Genomic DNA, 25,733 nt, shown 5'->3' with positions numbered 1-25,733 from the left:
GACGATAACAGAAAATCTCAGCAATGGCCAAAGTATTAAAGGCCGGTTTTGTTTCAGTTTTCACCAAAAATAAGTTGGTAGTGATTGGCAACTAACATAGCCTTAGGTGCCGACTTCCTCTTTACCCAGGGGGTGCTCGACTCCCCACCCCACCCCTTCTCCCAAGGCCCCACCCCTACCCTGCCTCATCCCGCCCCCCGAGCATGCCCCTTCCATGCTCCTTCCTTTCCCTCCCAGCACCTCCTGCACGCCATGAAACAGCACTGGGAGGGTGGGGGAGGAGTTGATCAGTGGGGCCACTGGCAGGTAGGAGGAGCTGGAGGGAGCTCGGCTGCCAGTGGGTGCAAAGCACCGGCTAATTTTTTGCCATGAGCGCTCCAGCTCCGGCACCTATGAACATTAGCGTCAGTGGGGAGGATCTGAGGCTAAAACAGGAAAATAACAAGTTAAGAATTACTTAAACAAGTGAGATGTCTTCAAGTCTGCAGGGCCTGATGAAATACATCTCAGAGTACCTAGGGAACTGGCTGAAGAGATCTCTGAGCCATTAGCAGTTGTCTTTGAGAACTCATGAAAGACGGACTGGAAAAGGGCAAATTTAGCACCTCTCTATAAAAAGGGGGAATAAGGACAACCCAGGGAATTGTAGACCAGTCAGCTTAGCTTTGGTACCCGGAAAAATAATGGAGCAAATAATCAAACAATCCATTTGTAGACACCTAGAAGAAAATACAGTGGTAAGTTACAGCATGGATTTGTCAAGAACAAATCATGTCAAACCAGGCTAATATCCTTCTTTTGACAGGGTAACAAGCCTTGTGGATAGGTGGGGGAAGCAGTAGATGTGATCTGTCTCAATTGTAGTAAGGCTGTTGATTTTATCTCATGTGATCGTCTCATAAACAAACTAGAGAAAGACAGCCTAGATTAACCTATTATCTGGTGGGTGCACAACTGATTGGAAAAGTGACCTCAGAGAGTAGTTCTCAATGGTTGACAGTCACGCTGGAAGGGTGTATCGAGTGGGGTCCTGCAGGGATCTGTCCTGGTCTGGTTCTATTCAGTATCTTCAGAAATAATTTGGGTAATGCCAAGGGAGTACATTTGTCAAGTTTGTGGATGGTACCAAGCTGGGTGGGGTTGCAAGCACTGTGGAGGACAGGATTAGAATTCAAAATAATCTTGACAAACTGGAAAAATGATCTGAAATAAATAGGATGAAATTCAATAAGAACAGGTGCAAAATACTCCACTTAGGAAGGAATAATCAATTGCACAAATACAAATACAATGCAATATAAATACAGAATGGGAAATGACTGCCTAGGAAGGTTTCAGAGTAGCAGCCGTGTTAGTCTGTATCCGCAAAAAGAACAGGAGGACTTGTGGGACCTTAGAGACTAACAAATTTATTTCAGCATAAGCTTTCGTGGGCTACAGCTCACTTCTTCAGATGCATAGAAGAAGTGGGCTGTAGCCCACGAAAGCTTATGCTGAAATAAATTTGTTAGCCTTTAAGGTGCCACAAGTCCTCCTGCTCTTTTTGCCTAGGAAGGAGTAGTGTCGAAAAGGATCTGGGGGTTCTAGTGGATCCCAGACTAAATATGAGTCAACAATGTAATACTGTTGCCAAAAAAAGTTAACGTGATTTTGGGATATATTAGCAGAGGTGTTGTAAACAAGACACAAGAAGTAATACTCCCTCTCTGCTCAGCACTGATAAGGCCTCAGCTGGAGTATTGTGTCCAGTTCTGGGCACCACTCTTCGGGAAAGATGTGAGCAAACTGGAGAAAGTCCAGAGGAGAGCAACAAAAATGATTAAAGATCCAGAAAACATGACCTACGAGGAAAGACGGAAAAAAGTGGGTTTGTTTAGTCTGGAGAAGAGAAGACTGAGCGGGGACATAAGTCTTCTAGTACCTAAAAGGTTGTTATATAAAGAGCAGGGTGATAAATTGTTGTCCTTAACTACTGAGGACTGGCCAAGAAGCAATGGGCTTGAATTGCAGCAAGGGAGATTTAGGTTAGACATTAGGAAAAACTTCCTAACAGTAAGAGTAGTTAAACCCTGGAATAAATTACCTCGGGAGATTGTAGAATCTCTGTCATTGAAGGTTTATAAGCACAGGTTAGACAAACACCTGTCAGGGACACAGGCGCCAACATTTTTCTGCACTGGTGGGTGCTTGTGCCCCCATCCCGACTCCACCCCTGCCCCAAAGTCCCCACCTTCACTCCGCCCCTCCTTGCCCCATTGGACCCCTCCTCAGATCCCCGCCCCGGCTACGCCACTTCCCCTGAGCGCTCCACATTCCCCCTCCTCCCTCCCAGGCTTGCCGCGTGAAACAGTGGTTTTGCGGCGCAAGTCCTGGGAGGGAATGGGGAGAAGCATGATGTGGCGGCACACTTGGGGAGGTGGAGGTGAGCTGGGGCGGGGCAGGGAGCTACTGGTGGGTGTAGAGCACCCACCAGTTTTTCCCCAAGGGTGCTTCAGCCCCGGAGCACCCACAGAGTTGGCACCTATGGTCAGGGATGGTCTAGATAATATATAGCCCTGTGTCAGTGCTGGGAGACTGAGCTAGATGATCTGTTGAGGTCCCTTGCAGTCTCATATTGCTATGATACTACGTATCACTACCCTCATTTTACAGATGGGGAAACTGAGGCATAGGCAGGTGGCATGACTTTTCCAAGACCTCCCTGAAAATCGGTAGCAGAGCCAGGAATAAAACTCCCAGTTTTTTCTCCTGTATCCAGTAGATGTTCTCTCTCCCTTGACACAAAAAGAAACCAGCTAGTGGCCAGTTACAATAAGGAAACGAGCGACGGGATCCGCAGCCGGTGTATATTTGGTGAAGTTCTGTTGACATCAGTGGCGCTATGTCAGTTCACCCCAGCTGAGGATATGATCCAATACCTGCATGTCTGCATGTCTCCAAGTTTCCAGAGGCAAATTGTCAAAGGCCTCGCTAAATAGTTTCTTCTTTCTCTTTGTTTGCACCAAGCCGTTAATCCTCAACCAGCAGCAGCATAATCATTTGTATCATATTTCCCCAAGTACACCAAGGTCTCTGCTTCATTACAGGCAGCTCAGCTTGTGTGTCCGTGTGACCCTAACAAACTTTCCTTTGCTGTTACTGTCCCGCGAGTGTTGTTAGGAGGGCCTCCGCTTTGCTGGTCCTTCATCTAACAGGGAAAACTCTACAAAAGTTCCTTCTCCTGGGAATACAGATGCTCACACCAGGGGGCTTAGGAGTTTTCTGTCCATTTCCCACTGAACTTGCTGAGACCCCTTGGGCAGGTCTGTGCCTCAGTTTCCCCATCTGTGAAATGAGCGAACCCCCCCTTCTGTGAAGCACCGTGAGCTCCTTCAAAGAAAGGTGCTGCAGCCACACAAAGTCAGTAATATTATTTATCATTGTAGGCAAGCAACCAAAAGGGACTTTTCCCATTGAGAGCTACAGTGCCCACCTGGCTTTCCACCTGCGCAAAGACTCCCGAAGAGAATCCTGTTTCAAACTCATGAGCCCTGGAAAACGCAGCTACGAGGTAGGATCAGTAGAAGAAATGGTCCTTTTTTCTGTGCTCTCTGAGCCCCGGCCGCTTTGAGCATGAGACCGCTGAGTGTATAATACAACAGCGTGCACCTGGCATGTTGCTATTTACTGTATAGTCTGTATGGCTTGATGTGCCTGAATCTCTGAGTGGGGGGAGACCTTTTTCCATGTCATCGTCCCCTAAACCCGAATCCGTGGCAGCAGAAACAAGGCCGGAAGGTTTTGGTGTCCCTCATTCTTGAACGATCGTCTGAACCCAAACCTTTCCAAGCGTCCCGTTGTGACCTGCTGCACGGTGTTCAGTCGGTCCTGCTTTGACAACACTCACCTCCGTTGCTGATCGGATAGTCTGCTTCTCCACAGCCTTGCATCTTGTACGGCCCTTTTATACTGGTACAAAGCGAGTGTAAAATGCAGGCAGAACCGAAGCACTTTGCCCTCATCTGGCCCAGTGGTAAATGAGTCTGCAAGGTGCAAAGCAACAGAGAAATTGGGTCTGGAAGGTCTAGTTGTAAAAGGAATGTCACAAACGGCCTTCACGCTGGGTGGAAGTGGTTAAACCAGGTCTCCAACTCCCTGGGCTTCGGTGGGCGAGGCTGGAAAGTGCTGTCATAGAAACGATCCAAGCCGTAACATTTGGATCTGAACTTAACGTGAATTTCAGAGGGAGTTGGATCTAGAGTGGTGGTTCACACTCAGTAACACCACCACTTATCTGATGAGACCAAATCATTTGAATCATGAACGAGGCCTGACAACCTTCTCTGTGGTAGGTCAGCAGCATTATCCCCATTGTACAGATGGGGAAACAGAGGCATAGAGAGATGACCCAAGGTCATCCAGTGGGTGAGGGGCAGGACCAGGAACAGAACCCAGGAGTCCTGAATCCTAGTCACCCATTTGAACCACTAAACTAGCTCCCTGGGCCAAAAATAGAATCCCAGAGTCCTGGCTTCCAGGCCCCTGGTCTAGGAGCTTGTCTCCACAACCTCTGCTTAAAACATGAATGACCTAACAAATGAATTCTCTCCCTAGTTTACAGCTTCCAGTCCTGCAGAGGCTAAAGACTGGGTGGATCAGATCCAGTTTCTGTTAAAGGGTGAGTAGCTGTCGGGGAGCGCTGTAGCCAACTTGCTTGACTTTACAGTTCATTCAGACAGTCTGGGGCCATTATCTGCTGACAGCTTTGCACTTCTTTAGCTGCCTCCATCCCTGGATCTCAAAGAGCTCCCCAAATATTGAGGAATTAGACCTTGCAGCCCCCAGGGTGGGTATCTATATTATTGTTATCCCCATTATACAGATGGAAAAATCGAAAGAGAGCTACGGTCAGAGGGCAAGTTGGTGTCAGAGCTGAGAAAAGAACCCAGGAATCCTGATTCCCAGTCCCAAGCTGTAAAACCAGACAATATTCCCCCTCGGACCTGGGACTAGACCCCCATAGTCTCCTCTCTTGGTCCAGGGCTTTTACCACTAGCAAATCCTTCCACTCTGCTTCTCCTCCTGGCGCTGATGCCCTTAAACTCTTCTCCACAATAAACGAAGGCCCCCAAATGAATAGAAAAGCAGGATGCAGCCGACGCAGCCCATTGGCACGGGGCAAAGAACATGGGGGGTTCAAAGCTAATTCGTTACGACTCTTCACGGGTCTGACTTCACTTATTGGGCTGCTGAATGCCTGCTCTTACAGCACCCTCTGCTGGCCAATCCGGGGGGTTGGCACTGACCGTGGGGTGTAGGAGCTATAATCAAATATGGTAGAGAGAGTGATGCAGTTGTCCCTGGGCAGAGCGGGCTGTTGAATCTATCCAGTTGTCCCACAATCAGCTAGCGCAGCCGTATGTACGAGGAGAGAGACTGGAGTAGGAGGGAAAGGGCCCAGTTATCCAGCATCGCTTACTGGACTGTGAGCTTTTGTTGGTGGAGAGAAAGACACTGTTGTTGTTTCAAGGACAAGGGCTGCCAATTTCACTCTATATCTCTCCTACAGAGAGAACCAACCACTGTGGGGGTTTTTTGTTTTGTTTTTTGCAAGAACCTTGAGTGGAACTTGAAAAACAGGGATGGGCCTGTTCTGGGTTCATGCCTGTGACTTATCACTAAGGGCCAGATTCTGGTGGAAATCTGGAGTCGCTTCTCTGACTTCACGGAAGTTACTCCAGATTTATGCCAGCATAGCTGAGACCAGAAGCTAACCTGAGATGTGCAAACCTCCTAAAGAGGGAAGGCAGCTTCAGTGCACCCTATCCTACAATGATGTCCAGTGTGTCTGTTAAAACGTTGGCCCTGCTGGCAAATCAGTTCCATTACATTGTCTGAGACAAGTCCGCTGACCACGTTTCCTTTCTTCGGCTCTCTGCTGAGGTCAGTGTGCCCTGCAGAGTGTCCTCTGGGTGGGGAGGTAGGATTCATTAAGAATCTCTCCATCCTATTTTCCTGCTTGAAAAGAAGCATAGCTTTGCACCCTGGAGACGTCCTCCCCTTCCCCAGGGTTTCTTATCCCCTTTCCCGATCTTCATCTCATGTGCTCCTAGCCCATGCGTTAGGCCAGACACCCATGGACCATAAAAGGGGGCGCTTCTCCCTCCATCCTTCCCCCCCTGCACCCCGGTTCTGTATTATTGCAGAACAAGGCTGACGATAAGCACTGCAGGATAGTTGCCTGACTTTTCTGGTAGATTTCAGCTCATGACGGAAGCACGAGCATTTAACGTGGTGGTTTTTGTTTTCCTTCAATTCATTCCTTTGTTTTCATCATCCCTCCTGCCAGACATGAGCTCCCTCACCATTCCCTACGATGAGGAGGAGGAGGAAGAGGAAGAGGAAGAAGCTTACGATGACATTGATGGCTTTGGCTCTCCAAACGCGAAATCCCACTATAACCAAAACGTGGAGCAGGAGGTGGCAGCAGCCAGTGGGGAGGAGGAAGAGGACATCTATGAGGTTCTACCAGGTGAGCAGCCGAGCAGTCAGGTGAAGAAATGCCCTGGCCGCTCGCAATGGGCTGCAGACGTAGCAGAGGGGTATTTATATCCCCTCAACAAACCACTTTCTTTGGAGTAAAAAGGGTTGTTTCATAGGAACGTTTCTACTGAATGTAGCATGTTCTGATCTATGTGGCTTTTCCCAGCTGTGTTCACTTGGTCCACCACGGACCATGAGAGTTACCCCGTTTCTCTCCCAGTGCAGTGGCTTCTCTGGGACTTGGAGTCTCTTAAATCAAGGTCAGGTGTGTGTCTGAAACATGTGCTCTAATTTAAACGACACGTTGCTGGGCTCAAAGGAGGAGTCTCTGGCCTGTGTTCTGTGGGATGATCACAATGGTCCCTTCTGGTGGGCTTAGGATCTGTAACTGTGTTGCAGCTTCTGGTCTTGCAAGGGACAACACATAGCGAAATTAAAGATTTGCCCTCAGTTGCCAAAGATGCAACATGCATGGGAGTGAACCAAGCTGTAGCGGCTGGTTGAGGAACTCGGGAGCAGCCCTGCTAGTGCAAAGTTGTACAGTTCAGAAGGGCCAACGCCCTCTGCATTGTTCCCGACCACAAAAAAGCACCATGGAACCTGCTCCGGAGCCTGCTGTCAAATGTAGCAAGGCTGGAGAGGTGCCTGTGCGCACCGTTATTCCTTGGAGTTGATTTGGCTGCGGTAGCATATCCGTTTGCCGGAGGAGTCAGGCAGGCTTGTGCATCCTCACTTCTTCTATTAGCAAGAGAACAGCTCATGCTAATGCATCTACACAAGCGGCCGTTCGTACCCCTGGCCATGGTGGAGACGTACCCTGCATTCTTCACATAGCCCCATGGACGATTGTTCCTGCTCAGGGAACCAGAGAGACATTTACAAGGATCCCAGGCTGAGAGGCTGCTTTACCACCACTGCAAATTTATACCCTACCCTGCTTTGCTCCAGCTTCCTCTCCTCTTGTTCCGATTTCAAGAGCTACTGAGGCCGCCTAGAGAAAGTTGGAAAATATTCTAGTTGGAAACAATTCTGCCATTGTCTCATCCTCCCTCCCCCCACCGCTCCATCTTCCCCCTGGCTAGGAGCATTTGCATGAAAATTAGGTCCTCGTTTCCTTTTATTTATTTTTGGAGCTTTTGCATTTTTAGTGATTTAAAAACTAAATTAAAGATGCCAGGATGTTCCACCAAGCAGCAACGAAGAGCCTGAGCTCTCGGGCGTAAGGGTCTGTGCTCAGCCGTTTGGAAGCAAGGTAGAGGTGGCTGCAGCACTGGATAGATTCTGTTCCTCGCTGTGCCACTGACCTGCTGCATAACCTTGGTTGAGCTGCTTCGCTTCCCTCTGCCTCTGTTTTTCAGCCAACCTATTGTTTGTTTAGCCTGGAAGCTCTCTGGGGCAGAGGCTGTCTCGGGCTATGTGTATGTGCAGTGCCGAGCACGATGGAGCCATGATCGCAGTTGGAGCCTCTAAGTGGTGGTGTAACCAGAGGCAATGCATGTGGGGGGTGGCATGTGGGGTCACATGCCCGCTCCCCCTATTTGCTGCCTGGCTTGTACTGAGCATGCTCAGTAACACTGCTGAATCTGGCTGCCCTCACTCTGCCCCCCAGCTATCAGCAGACACGGGTCATTTTTGGTTGTAACAGACATTATCACCGCACCTATGCATTACTGCTAGGTTCCTGCTCAGAGTGCAGAAAGGCCCGGGTACAGGGTGCTGGTTTCAGCTGGATTTCTGTGCACAGGGGGGCGAAATCCATCCTTACACAGAGGCCTTTTCACCACTTCTGCAACTGCAAAGCATTGTGGGAGTGAGCAGCTCACGCCACAGGCGGGGAAATCCTTGAGAACCACAGCACTCGTAAACGCCCTTGAGAATCCTGTGACCTTCACCGTGTGCATCGAGAAACTGCTGCAGCAGCACCTAAATCTGCCTGACCAGCCTCCGGCAGTCCCTGTCCAATGGCCTAGCTGATTCTCTTTCCCTGGGACTTTGATCATTCTCTCATCTTGGCAGGGAGATAACCCAGCATAGGGACAGGGGAAGATACTAACCCGTCCTGTGTTGCTTACAGGGTCTCGGATGGATGTGGGGAGGGATACACTGCCCTTTGTCTGGTGAGAGCCACCCCACCCCACACAGCCCTGTTGATGAGTACTTTTCTCAGCAACTCCAAACAGCATTCATCATCGGCACTGACTCCTTGGGGGCTCAAGAACCTATGGAAAAAAAATAATGGTTGCTCAGCACCCGGCAGCCACAGCTGTTCGTCAGGACCGCCGATCAGCTGTTTGGTAGCTGGGGAGGGCGGAGAGCAGTGGGCAGGCAGGAACCTTAGGAGCGGGGTTGGAGCGGAGGCGGGAAGAGGCAGAGCAAGGGTGGGGTCTAGTGGCAGAGCACCCCCATGGGAAAATAAAGTCATCACCTATGGCATTCATGATTGCAGGATGGGAGGGCAATATTGATCTGTTCCCAGTACCCACAACCGACTCCATAGCAATGAACTGAGACAGCACAAAGGCAGGTTTCTGACGACAGATGGGGGGACGAACAGCAGGAGCGGGTGAACCTTGGAGCTGCAAGGATCTAATTGTTGTACGAATGCCCTGAAGTAATAAAAAGAACCGGGGAGGGGAATTATGAGAGCTAGGATTGTCCGTCTGGAAATAGGTCGCTTTGCAAAACTTTCGCTGAGTTGGTAGCCGTTCTCCCAAGGAGCACTGTATCTACCGACTTTCAAAATTATGGCCCCATTCTCTACTGCCTTGCAAGCCATGTGCTGTCATTTGCAAGGAGGATAAAGGTGAACGGGTGCAGGAGACAGGGGGGCGTTTAAAATGCCACCATACTGATCTAGGTAGCACTTTGCATGAGTGAGGGGAACGAAGCACTGGAATGGGTTACCTAGTGAGGTAATGGAATCTCCTTCCTTAGAGGTTTTTAAGGTCAGGCTTGACAAAGCCCTGGCTGGGATGATTTAGTTGGGGATTGGTCCTGCTTTGAGCAGGGGGTTGGACTAGATGACCTCCCAAGGTCCCTTCCAATCCTGATATTTTATGGCAGTGTGTTCCCTTCCTTTGGTGATGACCCCCCCGTGAGACGTCTTTGCTAGCCCAAGGGCTCCCCTGTCCCCTCTGCAAACTACAGGAGAACCTGCTGGTGGCAAACTCGGTTGAAAATCAATATCCGTTGGAGTGTGCACAGGAAGAACAGAGTCGTTATTCCTAGAGTATCCTGGGGAGGGCAAGAGAAGGCAAAAGGGGGATTGCTGGGTCCCAGCCCTTCTGACGGGAATAACTGCAGGAAGCGTAGATGCACCTTAGCAGCCGTTGTCCCTTGCAACTTCCAGGGGTGGGTGAAAAGCTCCTGGTGGAGCTCTTACCAGACAGGCCATATGGAAACTGGGATCATATGAGAAGTCTTGTGGCGTAAAGCCACTTCACTGTGGCGCATGTCCTGTCTGCACGTGGGCGTGGAGGGTGTCAGAGGCAGCAGATCCACCACCGTTCCCCCGGAGAGGGTTCCGGCGATCCAGCTCCGCAAAGCCACTGCCCACTTTTCCCTCCCAATGGGCCACTATTGCTCAGCAGTCATTTTTTGCCTCCGTCGCTGGGTGATACGGGAGGCAGGTTTGAGGGGACTGTAAAGAGAGGAAGGATGGTCCAGTGGTTTTGAACAGTAGCTGAAGACTCCTTCAAGACTTCCTGTGTGAGCTTGGTCAACCCACTTAGCATCTCCCTGTCGCCGTTCCCCATCTGTACAGTGAAGAGAACAGCCCTGCCCTGCCCCACAGGGGATGTTTTAAGATTAAATACATCAAAGATTGTGAGGTGCTCAGATCCTGCGGTACCGGGAGCCAGATAAATACCCAAGAGAACTAACTGAGGAAGCTTCTGCTTTCTCCATTCCTGCCCTCCCCTGGAATCTCCATGTTGTGTGTTTTTATTATGCAAATAACAATCTCTGCTGAGGTCGAGCTATTTTTTCTCTTGTTCCAAGTTTAAAAAAAAAGGGGGGGGGAGATAATTTCCTCAGCAAGTCATCGTTGTTAATGAAGTTTTACAAAAACAGATACAACCAAGGAAAAATAAAATTTCACAGGTGATAAATTTTTCCAATTTCCCTGGCAGAATTCAATAGGATTGTTAAATTAAGAGTGAAGGTGTCTGTTAGGAAGCAACGAGCAGTGATGGGTAATTTTATAGAGTGGAAAATTGAATCAAATTGCTACATTAAAACACAGCTCCTCTGAGAATCTGCCCCTCATGCAGGCTGCTCCAGCATAGCACCAGGGCTCGGTAGCTGTGCCCGGCGAGGGGGTGAGAAAGACAAGATTCCCTGGTCTCTTGGAACCCGTGGCTGGGGAAACAGTTTTCCCCTGTGGGGGGTTAGAGGGAATCGGGTTTGAAATCCAGCTGTGGTGGAACATGCCACATCAGTGCCTCATTAAAGGCAGCGTGTTCAGCCTTTTCGGGCACTGGTAGATTCCATATTGGCAGGGGGAGCAAAGCTGGAGGGAAGCGGGATCAGAAAAGACCCGTCGGGGTTTTGCCAGTGGGTGTATCTTTTTTTTTTTGGCGTTGTAGTATCTGAGACCAATCTCTGCCCTAGGAGGCGGAACTTGGCCTGCCTTCTCTTTTGGGCCTGTCTACACTATAACCAACTCAGGGCACCTGGTCACAACAGGGTGAAGGGGTTTTACAGTGTAAACAACCTAACTGATCCACCGCACCATGCGTGGTACCAAATTTTAACTCTCTTCCAGGGAGAGGACAAAACTGCAGGTTAGAACTGGGCTTGAGCCAGAGCTGCTGATGGGGTTAAGGGTACATCTACACTGCAAAGAAAACCCCTCAGAGCCCTGGTCAATTATCTGGGACCCGCAGGACTCAGGCTGCGGAGCTGAAAAAAGCAGTGTAGACATTCAAAGACAAGGGTCTCCCACCTGGCTGCTCTTGTGGGAATCTCCATATTGCGACTGCTGTCAACCTTGCTTAGGAGCAGGGGGCTGGGTCAGTTCCTTGATCACTGTCCCCCACCCCAGCCTCCAGCCCTTGGGACATTTGCCTGAGCCCTGGGCAGAGGCGGGTGACCTGCCAGCATGCACTAGCTGGGAGCAGTTTCAGTGGGTCCAGTAGATGGTGGGATATTTGCTCCTGGGCATTAGACAGGAAAGGGTCCCATAGCACTGGCCAGGGTGGCAGGCACCACAAAGCAGGGTGAATGGAGCCTGTTATGGGGAAGTCTCCCCAGCAAGCTGCTCCCGAGGAACATTTTCCTGAGGAAAATCCAACCAAAGCTTGTGAGTTCTCTCTCTTCCTTCCTAAAAGCCTCCATCCATCACAGCCCTTCTGGGGCACTGTGCAGCTAGGAGACAGGCTGGCATTTAATTATGATATTAATGTTTCAGTTCACGGCTTCCAATCCACTCGCTCAGCCTGCCACTTGCGGGCTGGCACCAGGCACGGAACGCACCACCCACGGCAAGGGGAAGCCCGACGTGAATTTAATGTAGAGCCCTGAACATGCCAGCGTCATGTGAGGCCGGGTCCCCTCCTCCGTCACACAGTGGAGCTTGTTGCTTAAGGAGGGATGTAGCCTTGGCATCATGTGGCTGGTGGAAGTGCGTGGCCTGGCGTATGTCAGCATCGGGTGACTCCGTGGCCCTCTGTGTTGTGCAGGGGAGCGGTTTGACTCACTGGGGAGATGAAGCTTTGACACCCCCACCCCCCAATCCCAGTGTGGAGTGTTCAGTTGTGGTGTGGCAACAGGTGAGGCTGAGGATATGAGCTTCGGGGTAGGGGAGGAGCAGCTGAGAGACGCTGATGTCGGCCTATATGGGTAACCGCATGTGGCCTCCACTTTCCGCTGTGCAATCTAGTCTCCTTAGAACATGTGAATATGCCAGAAGTGATTGCTAACTCTGTCCCTCGGTGCAACAGGACCTGTGTGGAGTACAGACGCTGCATGCCCAGCTAGCATGGGTAGAAGTAGCAGCAGAGAAGCTGAGGCACTGCTCAGACCAGAGGTTCTCAAACTGGGGAGCACAGAATGTACAGTATTCGGGGGGGCATGAGAAGCTTTAGGGGGGAAAAAACAACTTACTGTGCACGTTTTCCCCACAGCAACGAATAACGCTTGAGGTTTGAGAGGAACAGGGCATCCATCTTAGAACGTGGCATCTTAGACCCTTGCTTCTGTGCTGCTGCTGGCTGCAGCGCTGCCTTCTGAGCTGGGTGGCCGGAAAGCGGCGGCTGCTGGCTGGGCGCCCAGCTCTGAAGGCAGCCCCTCTGCCAGCAGCAGCGCAGAACCAGGGGTGGCACACAGGGCCGTCCTTACCCATACGCAAAGTATGCAGCTGCGTAGGGCACCAGGAAATCTAGGGCACCAAATTTCCTGGTACCCTACACAGCTGCGTGCTGCTCCAGTCCCTGTTCCAGCTCTTCTCACCCCTGCTCCCCCCCAGCCCCACCCCTGCTCCCCTGAGCTCTGCAGCAGGGCCACGGCTGCGCTCACCAGCAGCAGGAAGTGCAGCGACCTGGCCCCAGCCACACCGCCGGTGAGTGCTGGGGGGTGGTCCTCCCCCACCCCCTCAAAGCCAGTCCCACCACCCCCGTGGAGGCCTGGGGCCCGCCCCCCGCTCCCTTGCCGTGCAGAGGCCTGCCCCCACGCACACATACAGGGGGCCTGTGTAGGACCCCAGAATAGCTAGGGACGGCTCTGGTGGCATGGGATGGTATTGCCAATAAACAGCCGCACCCATTGCCAGGGCCGGCTCCAGGCACCAGCTCAGCAAGCAGGTGCTTAGGGTGGCCAAGTGGAAGGGGTGGCAAGTCGGGCTCTTTGACGGCAATTAGGCAGCGGCTCCCTCGGTCCCTCTCGGAGGGAAGGACCTGCCGCCGAATTGCCGCCAAAGAAGAAAGCGGCGTGATGGAGTTGCTGCCGATCGTGACCTTTTTTTTTTTTTTTTCCCCCTCGCCGCTTGGGGCAACACAAACCTTGGAGCCGGCCCTGCCCATCGCACTAGTAACAACAGTGTGAAGCCAGGAAGTAGCATCTTACTTAAAATGTAGATACACTTAAATGGCTCTGTTTGAATCAATGCTTTTCTGCTTTTAATATTTAGTGGGAGTTGTATGTTAATTTTCTTTTTATCGGTATAGGTACTTGTGCGGCAGGGCGGGGGGCGTAAACTCCTACAGACCCAAGGGAGTGAGGCCCGATCAAATCAGTTTGAGACTCACTGGCTGAAATAAGTAGAGAGGTGCCAGATCCGTAGGCTCTGTATCTACACGGCTCTCCGTGGGCCCAAGCAGTGCCTCCCATTGCTACCTTTAGCAGTGTGGTGTCCCGTTGCCAAAGCTTTAACCTGCTCCTCTCTCTGCCAGCGTCTTTCGCTACCTCACGTAGCTAGGTACCCTAGGCAGACACAGCTACTGCCTCGAGGGTAGACACGGCCCTAGACGTCGCTACAAACTGTACCTCATGCCGAGCTACCCCATCCCAAGAAGGGACAGATGTTTGAATTACCCCGCACCTCGCTCAGGGCATATCTCCACAGGCATCCGTTTCGGTGAGGTCAGAGAGGCTTCGCTTGTGCCCATCAGAGCAGTGCAAAGAGAAGCGGGATCAAGGCTCTGTACCCTGCACAGGGAGCGTACTGCAGCCTGTCGGGATGGCTGAAAAGACTTTCCGTTTCCATAGGTCCTTTCCTCTGAGGCGCTCCGAGTGCTTTACAAAGGCTGTTGTCCCATTTTTTCACTGGAAGGGAAGTGACTTTTCCAGCTCAGTGACGGAGCCGGGAAGAGAATCCAGCAGCCCTGACTCCCAGCTCCTTGCTCCAGCAATTACCCCACCCTCTTTTTCAGAGCCAGGAAGAGAACTAGCATCCGGGTCTCTCTCTACCCACTCTTGAGAGTTGGAAATAGAACCCAGGAGTCCTGACACTCAACCCCCTTTCTCTACCCACTAGGTGACACTTCTGCTCAGAGTTAGGAATAGAACCCTGGAGGCCTGGTGCCCTATTCCTGGCTCCCAGACTCGAACTTTTAAACTGGGGTTAGGGATTCTGGTTAAAATGTTCTGTGATCCGTCAACTGTGAAATTGGGCTGAGGTGGCAGAGGACGGAGACTTTCTGGGAAAGGCGCTGTTTCCTTCCCTTTGCCAGCCACGCCATGGTGCCGCCTTGTAGCTGAATGCAGAATAAGCAAAAGGACTTGGGTAAAGTTTTCTCGTCTTTGGGAGCTGGGGGCTGGAATCAAGCAAGCCGCCTGACCCCATTAGAGGCGGGAAATGCGGATCCGCAGCAGCTGTAATGGCAACAGGAACCAGCTCTGCTCTCTGGAGGGGTTTCCCGTAAAGCAGAGAGAAAGCGAGACAGATCACCCTCCGTGGAAATGTTAGTACACACTCTGCTGCCCAGCGCTGCAGAGCAGCCTGTGTTACCGCTAGGAAGGGGTGGAAAGGAGTCAGGCTGCCTGCTCCACCACAAGGCAGGAGGGGGCAGAGACACAGAAGGCCCCGATAGGCTTAGTATAATTGATACAACTTTTTTTTCCCCCCACATACCGAAAGTCACGTAGAAGAAATGCTCCCCTTGGAACATCATGTGTTTTCCTGCGCCAGTGCTGGCTGATGGCTTCCCAAGAAGGAAGGAGAGGCCAGAGGGTTTGGGGAAAAGAGGGGCCCAAGGATAGCTCGGCTCGGATGAGGGCAAAGCCATCCACAGGGAGCAAGCCAGGACGCAGCTGAGGGTGTGTGGAGGCTGCAGATTGTGGTAGATAAAAGGCACAGACTGCAGGTCTATGGGGTTGCAATTAGGAGTGTGCAATGAGATAGATGAGTAAACATGGGTGTGCAGGGAGCAGATGGGGTGAAATCAGGTGCACACAACTCACAGGGGGATGGGGTATTTCCACATACAGGCTGGCAGGTAGATGGTATGTTGGCAGGTAGACGGGGTGTGATCAGGGCCATGCAGGTTGTGGGTGGATGGGGCATCTCCATGTGAGTGGCAGAGTACAGTCTGAAGGGATGTTCATTATTTGTATTATGGTAGTGCCTAAAGGCCCCCATCGGGGATCAGGGCCCCATCGTGCAAGGTGCTGTACACAATCTTAACGAAATGACAGTCGCTGCCCCAAAGAGCTTGCAATCCAAGGCTAGTGCTTCTTGTTCCCCAGAGTTGCATTTGAATTCCCAAGGCCTTAGCAGTGGAGACTTAAATGTTACTCAGTACTGCCAGGGCCGCCCAGAGGATTCCGGGGGCCTGGGGCCATCGGCGGCAGGCAGCTCCGGTGGACATCCCGCAGGCATGGCTGTGGAGGGTCCGCTGGTCCCTCGGCTCCGGTGGAGCATCCGCAGGCACGCCTGCGAGAGGTCCACCAGAGCCGCAGGACCAGCGTACCCTCCGCAGCCATGCCTGCGGGAGGTCCACTGGAGCCGTGGGACCGGCAAGCGGCAGGGGGCCCCCACGCGGCAAAATGTCTAGAGCCGGCCCTGTTCGGTGGCGGGGGGCCCTTCCGTTCTGGGACCCGCTGCTGAAGTGCCCCGAAGACCCGCGGCGGGGGCCCCCCGCCGGCTAATTACCGCCGAAGCGGGACCCGCCGCCGAAGTGCAGCCCGCTCTTCGGCAGTAATTCAGTGGCGGGGGGCCCCCGCTGCGGGTCTTCGGAGCACTTTGGCAGCGGGTCCCTGAACGGAAGGGCCCCCCGCCGCCGAATTACCGCCGAAAACCTGGTTGCACTTCGGCAGCAGGTCCCGCTTTGGCGGTAATGCGATGGCGGGGGGTCCTTCCGCTCCGGAGTGGAAAGACTCCCCCGCCAGCGAAGACCAGGAGCGGAAGAAGCTCCGGGTCCCGGCCCCGCAAGAGTTTTCTGGAGCCCCCAAGTGAGTGAAGGACCCCGCTCCAGGGGCCCTGAAAAACTCTCGTGGGGGCCCCTGCGGAGCCCGGGGCCTGGGGCAAATTGCCCCTCTTGCCCCCCCCCCGGGCAGCCCTGAGTACTGCTGAGTACATGCTTTGTCGACAACATGGATAATGTGCCTGTGAGCATGCTAGCTAGACATCAGGTCTTATTCCTCCAAGTTACGTGCTTGCCACAAAATGCTCATGGTAACTTTTTACTACGCTTGCCAGCGTGTGATTTACAGACTGTGGATGAATAAGATACAGCTTTGCATAAACGAATGGATGGCAAACCTGGAGGGTTATTGCCCACTTACTAGTCTTCCATCCTCCCAGCCTGGACTTTGTTGGGGGAAATACGCATAAACTAAAATCTGGGGCATTTAGTTTGGGGGGTGGGAGGGAATATCCACTGATTCAAACCGATGGAAGGTAGTTTACAGAGGAAGGAAGGTCTAGCGCAAGGGTGGGAAAACTTTGGCCCAAGGGCCACACTGGGGTTGCAAAACTGTATGGAGGTTCGGGTAGGGAAGGCTGTGCCTCCCCAAACAGCCTGGCCTCTGCCCCCTCCCACTTCTCACCCCCTGACTGCCCCCCTCAGCCCCTCCAACCCATCCAACCACCCCTGCTCCTTGTCCTCTGACTGCCCCCTCCTGGGACCCCTGCCCCTAACCGCCCCCTGGGATCCCGCCCCCTTTTCAACACCCACCCCTGCTCCCAGTCCCCTGACAGGCCCCCAGGGACTCCGTTTAACCCCGTTACACAGCTAAGTCCCTTCTGCACTGCGGTATTTAACTGGGTTGCAACTGGCTGGATTATAATCATAGTGTAGACTGGGTTCTTGGCAACAGTGGGGCGGAGAGACCGAGAGGGATCACGTTGCAGATGGAATGGTGCAGGGAGAGGATGTTTGGGTTGGAGAGACGAAGGTGCTAACGCAGAAAACAGAGAGTTTGGAATGGGACCACCTTTGTGCAATCCCTGCTCTCATAGGAGCATGTTTTGCTTGTGCATGTTACTTTGCTGTGCAGTGGAAAACACACTTTCTCTCATTAGGGCTGCTATATTCTCATCCACTATGGAGATTGAAACTGGAATCATAGAATATTAGGGTTGGAAGGGACCTCAGGAGGTCATCTAGTCCAACCCCCTGCTCAACACAGGACCAATCCGTAGCTAAATCCCCAAATGGCCCCCTCAAGGATTAAACTCATAACCCTAGGTTTAGCAGGCCAGTGCTCAAACCACTGAGCTATCCCTTCCCTGTGTGTCCCCCTGTGTCCCGGCTCTCCCTGTAACTTCCAGATGAGTCCCGTCAGCACCAATTTGAATGAAAACAATACGTTAAGATTCTACAGCAATGCTCAGATGAGTCTGGTTTTACAGGAATTAGCCACCTAATCTCCACAACACCCCTCTGGTGTAGGCAGGAAGGATTATCCCTGATAGGTAAACTGAGGCACCGAGCCTGTGACACATGGGTAGCTCTCCAGGTAGGATTATCCCTGATAGGTAAACTGAGGCACCGAGCCTCTGACACGTGGGTAGCTCTCCAATCAGGAGACCATCTCCTTATCTATCAAGACATGTCTACAGCCACCACGTAATCTGAGCATCTCCGTAGTATTTAAAACTGCAAGTAACCATAGCAAGCTTTTCCCCTTTCCAGCCCAGAGGAGAAACAGCTGAATTGGTTTACAGGGCAGGGAACTTATCGAGGGAAAGATCAATCAAGTGCATTTAGGGCTGAAAGTGGTTGGCCTCATTTCTTGTGGCCAAGAGTTCCGCTGGGTGCAAGAGCTGTAAAATTCCATCTCCTGCATTCACGAGCCTCTCCTTCTTAGTCCACAGTCCCCGTGGAATAGCTGCATCATTCTAGGTCACCATTGCGGAGGCGATCTCGCCATTGCTCAAATGGGTTTACGAAGCAATTTATGGTGTGGATAAATTCTGCCAGGAGGCAGGGGGGCTCTTTGGGTAAAAGAGAGGAAGTCAGGCAGGAATTCTGTATGTCCATGGCGGCGTCGGATCATTTTTTCCACCCTCACCACTCTTCCATCTCACTTCCCGAAAAGCCTGGCGTTGTAAGGGTGGGCGTGGACACTTTGGCATTAGTGTCTGCCTCACTTAGATGCTTATATGACCTCCATTCCCTTATTATCTGACCACCTCACAATCTGATTTATCGTCACAACCTCCCCAGAAGGTAGAGAAGCGCTAGCCTCCCCCCATTAGAGCACCTGGAGACTGAGTGACTTGCCCAAGGTCGCACCGGAAATCTGTGGCAGAGGAGGCACTTGGACCAGTCCCCCAGATTATAGGCTAGTGCTCTAACCATTGGGCAGTGCTTCCTCTCTATAGCTTAGCTATAGAAGTAGCCAGGGAGCTGTAACAGCCCTTTCCCTAATCCTCGTCCTCCTTGGCCGGGGTGAGTTTGTTTCTACTGATAAGCTTCCTTATCCAGTACTAGAGGTCTTGAGCTCCTGATGATAGTCACGGTGTTCTGCATATAAGACTGGCCATAGCCTGGGAGATGACTCCCAAGGCACAATGAGAAATAGTGTCTCTTCGGACACTGAACTGCCCTGGAAGAATCGGTTTTATCTGTTCTCTTTCCCATTCTCATCCCAGGGCCAGATTAAGTGCTATTGTCCAAAAGGATAAAGGAATCCACTTTTGATTGCCTTGATAGTGGGTGTTGGTTTTTGTTTTTTTTATCATGGTTGCAGATACATTTACATTCTCTTTTACAAATGCAAAGAGCAGGCAAAAGCCACTTTCAATAATTTATTTTCAAATCAATGCTAATGAGGTTACGTCTCGTCAGTGGCCGAGTTTTACAATAAAGTCTGATTTATTTAGAAAAGATCTTTGGTGCCACTTCCCGTCTAATGGGGGAACCGTTGCAGTGACCCTCCAACTTCGGATCCAATTTGTAATTCACAACGGAGCTCTGACCTGATTTGCATTGATTAGAATCGGGAGGCAGAGACAGCTGGGGCCGGGCCGTGGAGGGTGGGGGAGAGCACTCTGTCTTCCGAAAGTGCCTAAACGCAGCAGATTATCTACCGCCTTGCGATCAAGTTGCACGGTATCAGCAAAAGGCCCGTCGCTGACTTTATTAGAAAGGCCGTCCTGACCATGGTTCCTCATGAAATGGCTCTGCCCTGAGATTAGAGCCAAACTTGGTGCCTTTGGGTTCACAGGCCGAGCTTCAGTCACGGTACCTCATGCTCCTGCATAGGACTTGCCTATGCTGCAAAAATAACCCATTGCTAACCACAGGTGCAGCTCAATGCTGTCTGTTAGGCCCGAATTAGGTGCTGAATCCACGCTACAGGTGCATGTCCAGGGTGCTGACTTCCAGAGACACGGAACAGCCCTGGAATCTGGGTTTTGTTTCTAAACTTCAGGGTGACAAAGAGAAACCTGCAAATGTGACCCAAGCAGTGACGTCTTCCTGAGTCTGCAGACAGCAACTCGCAGAGGGGGTGTGCTAGATCCATCTGGCCCCGCACCCAGATCTCCTGTTCTGGGTTGGGTGGGGTGTGGCTAGGATCTTGGATTGCCTTAATCCAGCCCTGATTCCTGTCATTGCTGATGCTTGCTGCCAAACTGAATTCAGTACTGGTTTGGCCGAGTAGCGTATACCCACCTTGTGTGGGTGCCACTACATTCAGGGACTCTGAACCTGTATTCATGTGCCAGTGTAAGGATCTTGCACCAATCTGCTCCTGGGAGAGTGAATGCCGGTGCTAATGATAGGTTACCTATTTAAACTAAATCACCACAACCCAGTTTTAAACCGATTTAAGTGTGTGCACAAAAGGGGCTTGTGCTGACTTAGCCCAAACTGATTTTAGTTAAACGGGTGCGACTGTTGTGTATAAATAAGCCTTTTTCTCTCACACTGACTTAAATCTCCTTTTGTGCTCATGAGTAGCCTAGCTCCCCCCACTCCCTGCTCTTTGTTTCGTCTTCATCCTGTTCTGTACAGACCTCTCCCCTATGGCTCAAACCTTCTCCCACTGAAATCAGTGGCTAAACTCCCATGACCTCAGCATCTTCTACCATCTGCCCTCTATGCCTGGATCATCCTCTCTCTTCTTCACTGCCAGGTGTCCTTTCTCTCTCCTTCTTCAGATTCCCCCTTAAATCTGCTTCTTTCAAGAAATCATTCCACCTTCCTCTGTTTCCTGGAAATTATTGTTCAGCCAGCGCCTTGTGTCTCACAGACCGTAAAGTCTTCAGTGCAGGAAACGTCTCTTCCTATATGATGCTTATAAAGTGCCATGTAAATTTATGAGGCTGTAGTAAGTGATTTGTTTTTAACAGTGTTAATAGGAATTCATGGGTTTATGCAACATGCTTTAAAATATTACCTGTCCCAGGAGCGGGGGACTTCTCCTTCCGCTTTTTCGAATTTACGCCTTGAATTTACTGGTTTGAGAATCAGATGCTCTCTTCATCCAAGTCATCCGATCTAGTTGATCTAATCAAATCTCTAATCGAATGTAATCTAATGGCGTCATACTGCTGCTGGGCATTTCTACTTCGTCTGCGTAAAGGGTCTGTGTCTTCTAAAAGCCGCCACTCGGGGATTAATTCCTTCTGTAACCAGTGTGCGTGGAAGGGTTCACAGGCTCCGTTTGTCCATAGGCTTCTCTGTGCACCATGTCCTTTTTTCAGACCCAGGGCCCGGACTGGCATCGGCTACTCTCTGAAATGAGAGCGCCAAACATTCAGATACCCTGGCGGTCGGCATCACATGAAGGCCCCAGGGCAGGATTTTCCATAGCAGACGGCATTGGCATTGTTCTGCACCCAGAGAAGTCAATGGGAGTTTTACCACTGACTTCAGTGGGAGCAGAGCTAGGACAATGCTGAGAGCTTTGGAAAAGTCCCACCTCTCATCTAGGGGACAGAGTGGAGAGGCCTCCCATGCGGTTTCCATAATCTCTCACTAACCAAGTTCTTTCATTTCATTTCCCCCCCCCCCCCCCGTCCAGATGAGGAGCTTGACCCACCCGTTCTGGAGGACAGAGAAGAGGCTGGAAGTAAAGGGAAAACAGGTAAGAGACTACCAAGTTGTTTGGAAGCAACAGGCTCCTTGGGGCTGGGCTGCAGGAAGGACCTGCCTCCGGCTAGTTAGATCAGGAGTCAGTGTACCTTGCTGACTGTATGGCTGAGAGCATAGTGGAGGGGAAAGGCCCCAGGATTGAGGCTGCTGACGATGAGTGTGGAGGGTAGGAGGCTCTTAGCTGCTCAGAACCCTTTTGAGAACCTTCTCCTTTGCCACCTCCCTTTCTGTTCCCGAATCCCCCAGCAACCAGCTGCTTTACCTACACCCCCCTGCTCCACCCATGGGCTGTGAGGTACCTCTCCCTGCTATCTCCCCCCTCCACCTCTGAGCCTTCCTTCAGGTCTCACCATTACCAGCAGTGAGCTGTTAAGGTGGGGTGGGCACACCATGGGGTTTCCTCTGCTTCAAATCCTCCCTTGGCTATTCCTGCTGGTTGCCAGCTGCACAAGACCATCCAGCATCTCTCTACTCTCCTGTGGCCCCTATCTGCTGACAGAGCACTGAGTCCCTTTCAAAAGGTTGGGCCAAGAGCTCCAGGATCCAGCTAACCTCCAGGTGTATCAGCAAAGGCGGGAAAGGAAGTCCTTTCTCGAGAAGCTAACCAAATGCTTCACTGATGGTACTTCGAATCAAACACATCGAGATACAAATACATAGACAATATTCATAACGTCAAATGCAAAAATGATACACACATACAAACAGCATAATCATAACCAGCAAATTACAACCTTTCCATAGACACCCTACTTGACCTCCTTAGTCAAGATTTGGTGCAAATATAAGACCTTGGTTGCAACAATGATCTATACGGTCACCATTCGCGTCAATAACGTCACATCATGATCTGACCCGGAGGAAACATTCAGGTTCTACTGGAGGGATGGAGGCAGCTTTGGAGCTTGTGCCCGTCCCTCAGTGAGAAGAAGTGGGTCCTTGACCCTGAGGGCCAGGGGTGTGGAAAGGCTTCGGCTCTACTCCGCAGCGCCCTGAGACTGGAAGTTCAAAGGGCAAGGTCAGGGAGCCATGCAATCAGAGCAGTGACCATGGAACCACTGCCTGGTCCCAGCTCTGGATGCCCCAATCTCATTCCAGACACATTTGGATATGACTATGTAACCGTTTTTTGGTGGGTGTGAAATTGCATCTCCTCCAGCCCTCTGCTGTTATCCCTGCTACAGGTAACCAGTTGACTCTGCATTCCTAAAGACAGATGCCCCTCTGAAGCCTCGTCACCAAAGGCCTCTCCCACTATTTTCTGCAGCGAAACATGGCATATTTCGAGTGAGGATGTTCCATTCATCAGCCCTGCCTGACTTAGAATCCAGCAGCTCGTTTCATGGCTGCAAAGATCTCAGTTGTAAATGCACGTGTCGTCGCTCTGTCTTCCCTTGCTCTGTTTGCAGCAGGTGATCAGGACCAGGGAGCACTCAGGGAGGGAGCCAGGCTTGTAAAGTTCAGACCACAAACGGGAATAGGGAGAGAAGCGCTGAAAAACCATCAGAGAGAGCGGAAAGTGAGTCACGGCCAGCAAAGCCGAGAGGAAGACGGAGCAGGGTGGATCTGTGTACTGGAATGTTGGAGGCACCAGAAACCCAACCCCCAAATGGCCACTGCAGCGCAAGCTGCCCCCACAACATGTGCCTGGAGTCCAGCATCCCCACCCCTGCTTTTTCCTTAAGAACCCCTCGGGTGGGAGCTGAGCGGAAGGTCTGTTTCCTGCCCAGCTCCCCCTAGTCCCACCTGCTTCTCTTCCCATCGGGCGTCTGCCCCAGCCACAGGAAAGAAGCCCTTGTGTGCGAGCAGCCTCGGGCGGTGCAGCTTTGAGCTTCCTGCAGCCCCAGTTCCCTTTTTACAGCTCTGTTCAGGAAATTGCAGCCTCCTGGCCAAAATCTGGTTTGAGACCTGCCTCCTTGGGCTTCTTCCTGCCCCCTTTCCATGGGGCTCGCATCCCAGAATTTAAAGGGGGAGGTTTAACCAAATGAGCAGGACAGATTCAGCCAGGTTGAAAGCTTTATTCCCCCCTCTGCGCACACCAAAAAGCCATGGCCGTTAAGGTCTGAGTAGCTCAGATCTGGGTGGCTGTCATTTCACGATGCACCCTGTGTGCACAAGAGGAAAAGGTGCCCAGGCGGTCTGTACAACGCCTTGTGTCTGCTGGCTTAGTGCACGTGAATATGCCTCCGTCTAGTGACCTGACTGGGAAACTTTAGTGGTGTATTGCACAGTGGAGTCCCCCCTTTTAGTTCAAATGGCGGTTTTGGTGCTGAAGGTCTCAGTCCTGAAAACCTGTATTGGCCTGTCTGTCTGTGGCTATGCTATTTTACTTACCTGCCCACCAACTGTCCTAGGCCTTCCGGTGTTGGGCACAAGTAGGGTTGGTTGGGAACTTTTGGCCAAAAGTTTTTTTTTTTCAGTTGGAAAATGCCAATCAATTGAAACCAGAACTTTGCATGGCAGGGAATTATTTGGACAACAGTTTTGTCCGGAAGGTTTCTTCCAATCCAGGGTGGAATTTCTGAACACAACAAGAGAGCCGGGACTGGAGCCTTGGGGTTTCCATATGCCAAGTGAGCGCCCGGAAACGAGGGAGCCGGAACTGGAACTTTGGGGCTCCCATATCCCAAGTGAATGCCCTCGTCACCAGGCGAGTGGCTGTTCTGGGATGCCTCACTCTCTTTCTCTGACAGATTTCCAAAGCTCTCTGGTTCCTCCCAATGGAGAATGAGAACAGATTTTGAAACCTCAACATTTTCCACGGAACGGAATTCTTGTTTCCCAGCTAGCCCCAGTTACAAGAAGCCGGACGGGGTTTTTAGCTCAGGCCTGGCTGAACCAGTTCTGCCTGCGACAGAGTCTCCCAGTGTTGCTGTGAAGCTGCAAGCTGAGCACAAGGTCCAGCCAATTCCCCCGGCCAATATAAGTCCTTATATCTCCTGGATGGTCATTCCCTGACCCAGGAAAGACCTTGAGATGGACCATCACTGCTGCAGGGTCACTGGCTCACACGGCCAAATGAGTTTGAGTTCCAGCTCCTTGCAAAGATCGGGGTGAAGGAGAATTCTTCTGAATGTTACGTTTCTGTGGTGTTGTTTTCCCACCTTTATGCCCCACCAGCATGATGAGTTATTAGGCCACTGGAGCATATGGCTGCTACAGCAGGTACGAGCGCCCCAAAGCTTTGAAAACAGACGTTGTCCCATTATTTATAAACCATGCTTTGGTCATGACACAAAGCTGTGCTTTCATCCGTGTAGGATCAAATGCAGCTGACTAAAGAGAGAAGGCAGAGGGGAAACATAGGGAAGGAATATTGGAGGGGCATGTTCGTAAAACAATAAACAAATCAACCTAAGCAAGTAAATTAAAATAGAATAAACTAGTTCCGTTTCCCCACTGAACATCCTAATTCTCTCCTCAGAACTGGCTCCTAGGAGGATGTTCAAATGTATAATCAACCAGAAGCAGCGGCAGCGACGTGTAGTGGGTAGAGCACTAAAGTGGGAATCGGGAAGCTTGGGTTCTATTTCTGGCTCTTCCAGTGACCTTGAGTGAACCACGTCCTTTCTCTGTGCCTTGGTTTCCCCACACTTCCTATCTTATCTATTTAGATTGTAAGCTCTTTGGGGCAAGGACTCTTTCTCACTGTTTGTTTGTACAGCCCCTAGCACACTTGGGCCCCAACCTCAATCTCTGAGTGCTCCGGGAATACAAATAATATTTCTTCCTTGGATCAATTCAGTCTTTGGCTGCCCACATGCAGCTCCCACAAGATGGCACTTCTCTTTCCTGACTAACCCCTACCAATGGGCTTAGGCTCAGTCTGTGCAGAGCAACTATGTTGACTACTTTTTCCTGGCACTGAGGGAAGCATCATTGTTCAGGGAGGTGCTGGTCTGGGCTGCAGGGAAAAGGTGTGCCATTGAGGTCCTTGGAACAGGTACAGGCTGGGTTCAGTCAGCTAAGATCCTTGCTGCTGAGTGGCTTCCATTTTTCCCTTTCTATTCCCAGTTCCCTTTTCAGTTATTAATGTACTTGGAGACGAAGGGCTTGTCTACACAGAGATACTCAGGAAAGTTAATCCGAATTAACTAAAGGCGTGAATTTAAAGTGGCTTAGTGAAACCACATTAAATCCCTGTGTGGACAGTCATTCAGAATTAAAGTGGCCTTAATTTGGTTTAGCTCCCTAAAACTGGGGACATGAGAGGTGCCGGAAGGAGTT

The 25,733-nt window shown here is 51.3% G+C and overlaps 1 protein-coding gene across 1 annotated transcript in view; it reads left to right on the top strand.

The window, feature by feature from the left end:
• Positions 1-25,733, top strand: part of SKAP1 (src kinase associated phosphoprotein 1) — a 237,276-nt gene that overhangs the window by 185,322 nt on the left and 26,221 nt on the right. Inside the window, exons 7-10 of the mRNA XM_030541459.1 lie at positions 3,426-3,550; positions 4,594-4,657; positions 6,329-6,511; positions 21,436-21,498. Of these exons, the coding sequence (XP_030397319.1) occupies positions 3,426-3,550; positions 4,594-4,657; positions 6,329-6,511; positions 21,436-21,498 (435 nt within the window). The remainder of the gene's footprint in view (positions 1-3,425; positions 3,551-4,593; positions 4,658-6,328; positions 6,512-21,435; positions 21,499-25,733) is intronic.

Source organism: Gopherus evgoodei, chromosome 23 (genome assembly GCF_007399415.2).
Source record: "Gopherus evgoodei ecotype Sinaloan lineage chromosome 23, rGopEvg1_v1.p, whole genome shotgun sequence".
Taxonomy (NCBI): Eukaryota; Metazoa; Chordata; order Testudines; family Testudinidae; genus Gopherus; species Gopherus evgoodei.
The sequence above is the reverse complement of the archived record's forward strand: the minus strand, read 5'-3'. Positions and strand labels throughout refer to the sequence as shown.